We start from the raw sequence: 5,217 nt of genomic DNA on the forward strand, positions 1-5,217 counted from the left end.
GGAAGAACTTTCCTGCCCTGATATGCTAACCCCTACATCCTTCCCTCAAGTCATATTTAACCCTGGTCTGGCATCTGATTTTATTTGGGTAGAGGAAAATTTAATTTCTCAGTCAGCTCTAGGACTTATTGAGGATAGGACTCAGATTCCTTCTCTTGGTCTTCTGACAAAATCAAGTCTTGAAGAGGAGATTATACCAGGGAATTCTTATTGGCTTGGATTGCTGTTATATTCTTCCTATCCTAGAAGAAATCCAGCATCTCCTAGGTAACATCTCTCTGCTTATAGTTAAAGGGCTGGGTATTTAATTAGGTTTTCACAGCTTGAACCATAAACTCATGGCATGCCAGACCTGGAAAAGCCACCAGTGACAATGGCATACAGACCCTTTAATGTAAGGGGTGGGGGTGGGGGTGGGGGAGCTAAGGTCCAGAGAGGGGTAGTACTTTCTCCAGGATCTGAGGAATGCAGAGCTTTTTACTGGGCAATGCTACGGGTGTAGATAGAACAGGGGGTTAGAGAATTGATGGGGAAAGTTGATCTTAACCTCTCAAAAAATGCACTGACATCAAGGAACTGTGGCCTTTCCTAGGATTAAGGAATCACTTTTGCTTGGGAAAACCAGAAATGGCTTTCTGGAGGACATGCCTTGCAGGTATTTCTTGCAGGTATTGGTAGTTTCTTGAAAGCAGAAACTACATCTTTTCATCTTTCTGTTCCTGGTACCCAGCAAATGCTAAGTAAATATTTCTTGAATTAATGGGTGAATAAACAATGACTGAATTATAAGTAAGTGAATGAATACATGAATATATTCCTGAATGAAAGAGTAAGAATGAGGGTGTCCAAAGATAAAATTGAAAAAGTAGGTACAGATCAGAATATTGAAGGCTTTAGCAGCCCTGATAAGGAGTTTGGACTTGGTCCTAAGGGCAATAGGGACCCATTAAGAGGTTTTGATCAGGGTAGTGACAAAGATAAGTTTGCAGTTTTGAAACATCATTCTGACTGCTATGATGATCATGCTAGGATGGTGGTTGCAGTGGAGATGGAAAGAAAATGAATTCTAATGGAATCCTGGTGTGTTACTGCAGAATAATGCACCACAAGGTTGGTTTGAACCAAAAGGTCAGTGTTTCAAACCCACCAGTTGCTCCTCGGAAACCCTAGACAGGGTCGCTATGAGTCAGAACTGACTGGACAGTATTTAACAACAGCAACAATGGTTGAGGAGGAGGTTGAAAGAAGAAGAAAAAAAATTCCCAAAGCTACTGGGTTTAGTTGGAAGTGATGAGAGGTGTTGGAAAAAGTTTCTGAGAAGTAATGGGGATGTTTGCAGTGTGTTGAAGAATCAGCAGGAGGTGAGGAAGTAGACAGTAAATGTGGAAACATCTTTCTAACAGTTTACCTGTTACAGGAAGAAGAAAGGGTAGTAGCTAGAGAATAATGAAGGACTGAGTTTTATTTTTCTAAGATGCAAGAGACTTGACCATGTTGAAAGGCCAAATCAGTAGAAAAGAAAAAGGAGGGAGAGGGGAAATAAGAAGGTCAAGGTTCCTGATAAGATAGCAGAGAATGGGACACACAGTACCAGTGAAAGGAAAAAGGATACCTCTTCTACTGAGACAGTAGGGAAGGAGGAAAGGAAAGAGAAGTAAGGATGCTCATGATTTTGTAGGTAGCTTGCAGCAAGGAACTGAAGACATTCCTGTCTGGGGCCTTCTTTCAGTGCAGTAAGGGGTGAGGTCTTATACTGAGGGTGAGGGTGTTAGAGGTATGGTTTAGCAAAGCTGCTGTGGAAACTTGAATAACTGAAAAGGGATTGCCAGACAGTTTAGAAGAAACAGTAGAGGTTAGGACCATGAATCTTTTGGGGCTTCCCTCTGAGCAACTGTATGAGCCCTGGATGAACACAGAAAAGCTGGAGAGTAGAAAAACGATAGGCATATGAGTTGAGGGCATTATAGAGAGTTGTAGCCAGAAAGGTGAAATCTAGTTTACAGGTGAATTGAATGGTTTTAGGTAGATACTCCTTCCATTAAAAAAGAAAAGAATGAGGGAAAAGTAGATGAACAATCATATCAATTTGAATTTGGTGGCAATAAATCAAAGGCTCTTCTGTCTGATAACTTCCATTTTATTTGTAAAATAAGAGACGAGTTTCTTTTCTATGAGTAAAGGAGGAGGCAATCAAAGGTTTGAGAAAAGGAAAAAAAGGTTTCAAAAAGCTGCTTTGGAGACATCAAAGAACTATTGTTAAGAGCCCAGGTAAGTTGAGAGGTGATGAATTTATGATGTTACACTTCTGTGAGATTGGCACTAGGTACAAAAAGAGAGCAAGGAGATATGCCCTTGTGTTCAGGGCATACAAGGTGAGTAAGAAGAAAGAGCAATGGGGGCAAGTGAACTCAGAAGAGAGGAAAGAAATTATAGAGGTAGTGAGACTGGATGCTACAGTGGAGAATACCAGTGAGCTCACCTGGAAGCATCTTGGCCAGAGTGAAGAGAGTAGAGTCATTGGCCACAAAGCAAGAGGAGAAGAGCAAGGCTGAATCCTTCTGGTGCAGCTTAGCCAACTCCCGCTCGAGTTCCACATGAAACTTACTGGTGCCTGAGATGTTGCGAGTGCCACCAGCACCAATTCCATGCTGCTTCAGAGTCGCCCTGACCAGGAGGAAGGGAAAAGAAACTTTTGTCAGGCACTAAGGAAGTGGGTAGGTTTCCCTCCTTTGGTGGGGGTCAATGTTGACTTAATGATGTTAGTTGTGTGCTGTGTGACAAAGTGAAAGGGGGTAATGGGAAAGGAGGGATACATAGGCCCTCCTTCTCAGGCTGGAGGCACTCAGGGATGTAGGAAGAATTTAGATTGATCTTAAGTAGCATGGAAAACCTTCTAAAGGAGGTCACAGTTCATCTCTGGCAAGATTCTTTTCCTAGACAGATTTAGAGCTCATAAAGAGTGGATCTCACTTGGTGTGGGACAGTGAATTGTTTAATGTCTCTTCTAGCCTTAGTCTTTGCAACTCCCACCAAACGACTCTTTTCCTGATGGGTCTGAGTAAGAGAAGGTGGGAAAATAGTCTGACAGGTTTATATGATTCAGCTGAGTGGTTAACAGGAATAACTATGATTATAAAAACCTGGAACTCTACCAAGTATTAAATGAGCCATCTCAGAAGTAGGAATGGGGATCGCATTAATAGCAATTAAAAACAGGTGGGAGTGGATTACATCCTTTGGACCCCGAGATCCATGTACATTGAACATCCGCAATCCAGGAGCAGAAAGCTGTGACACTGGAGGAGTGGCAGAAGAGCATCGGGAGCAGAGCCAAGAGTCAGCACGTGAGACAGAGTCGTGGGCTTCCCAGCCCACAGAGCAAGTAAAGCTGAGTGACTTTGGGCAGGAGGCTTGCTTGCAGATTGGAGCGCCACCAGGCAGTTAATTGGGGAAACTAGGTTTGCTAACTCATGGAGCTAGAGCTGAGTGCCTTCAGTCTGAGGCTTATGGTAGAGTATGTGTCCCATGGGAATTTATCAGCAGCTCTAGAAGAGCTTTGTAATGCTACTGGTGCAGAGAGAGCTGCCTGTGGGCATGGTTGAAGGAGGCTGTCCTGACTGGAAAAACTATGCCCTGAACACTTCTGAACCTGCACTGTAAACTTCCTTAATAAAATCCATAACTGTGAGTATGGTACTTGAGTTCTGTGTGGCCATTGCAATGAGTTATTGAACCCTGATGATAAAGAGTACTGTGGGATGGATGGTTGGTGCTATTATTTTTGCATTTGGTCTTTCCTCTTTCTCTATAGCATTAAATATCCACGAGTTTGGAAAACATGGCGTGTTGACTAATTTAGGTGTTAGATGTGTTATAGGACTTTCAGCAAAGAGGGGTGATAAATAGAACTAGTTTTCACTGCCATTTTGTCTTGTCCTTCCATATATGTCTTTGGTTCCTCTCTGAGAGTGTTCCCACAGCTCATGACCCAAACCCTACAACTCACTGTGTGGCCTGCAAGACCTGAGGGTGTCTGCTCATGCCCAGGTAGTCATTACTGCACCAGACAGAAACATCCTTTGAGAACACAGGTGCCTCAGAGAAATGTTGGGCAAAAGGGTATGAATCAGCCCAGCGGTTCACAGTCTTGAATACACGATAGGTGTGGTCCTGTTTCTTTTCCATGATCTTGTTCCTGAAAAACTGGTCATAATCAAAGACATGGTTTCCTGCAAGAGTAGAAATGGAGATGGAAATCATTCATTTAAATCTCTTCATGGCTAATCCACATCTTATCTTTGCTATTGATTTTTTTATAAGCATTTATTCACTCAGTTGTTGACTTACTGGACCACATTAACTTTCTACTCCTTTCACTCATTCATCCATTCACTAATTCATTCATACTTTCACTCAGGCTTCCTACACATAGCAAGGCCTCATCCCTTTTTCCAAGGTTAATGTGGCAGCCTCCTTACTGGAATCACTACTTCAGAAAGAGTATAGACAGATCTAGTTTCTTGTTATCGCTCTGGCACTTCATATTTGTGTAACCATGAGCAAGGCATGACCTTCTCTTAGTTTTAATTTCCTCATTTGTACAATGGGTACCATGGGTCTAACAATACCCTTCCTTGTAAAGTTGTGCAAAATTCTCCCATACAATCTCTAGCATGGTTTCTATCACAAAGGCCATATTTACCAACTACTGATCCTTCTTCTTTGCTTCCAATTTTCGTTTTCCAATCACCAGTTTTATCAAAGCATCTTGATTGAATGCTTGATCAATTTCAGACTAAAGAAGTTGGTCAAATTCTTCGATTTCATTGTAATTGGGTAAATTTGGATAATAGTGGTATTAACTGTTCTTTCTTGTAGGTGTATCTCAGACAGCATTATACTTAAAGAGAGATCTTGAAATGTTATTTTTGTTGATGCATGTGATGCCATTTCTTTTGTTATTCTTTTTTTTTTTTAATTTAAGGTTTTTATTGTGGATTGAGTGAAAGTTTACAGGGCATATCATCAGTTTCACATTCAACAATTCACATAACTTGTTTCATTACATTGATTATAATCCCCTCCATATACCATCAGTTAAAAGTATTTCTCTTTATCTACTTTAGCTTTTTTTAAAAAACACACAAACAAAAAAACCCACTCAGGCATATATAATAAATTACATCTCCAAAGGGCACATTCTGCAAGTCTGCTCCT

At 41.3% G+C, this 5,217-nt stretch overlaps 1 protein-coding gene across 1 annotated transcript in view; it reads right to left on the reverse strand.

The window, feature by feature from the left end:
• ALAS2 (aminolevulinate, delta-, synthase 2) overlaps positions 1 to 5,217 on the reverse strand; it is a 26,389-nt gene that overhangs the window by 9,283 nt on the left and 11,889 nt on the right. Inside the window, exons 4-5 of the mRNA XM_006875262.1 lie at positions 4,007 to 4,229; positions 2,480 to 2,664 (exon numbers count right to left, since the gene is read on the reverse strand). Coding sequence (XP_006875324.1) covers positions 2,480 to 2,664; positions 4,007 to 4,229 — 408 coding nt within the window. The remainder of the gene's footprint in view (positions 1 to 2,479; positions 2,665 to 4,006; positions 4,230 to 5,217) is intronic.

The sequence above is a fragment of the Chrysochloris asiatica genome, unplaced genomic scaffold (assembly GCF_000296735.1).
Source record: "Chrysochloris asiatica unplaced genomic scaffold, ChrAsi1.0 scaffold00315, whole genome shotgun sequence".
Taxonomy (NCBI): Eukaryota; Metazoa; Chordata; class Mammalia; order Afrosoricida; family Chrysochloridae; genus Chrysochloris; species Chrysochloris asiatica.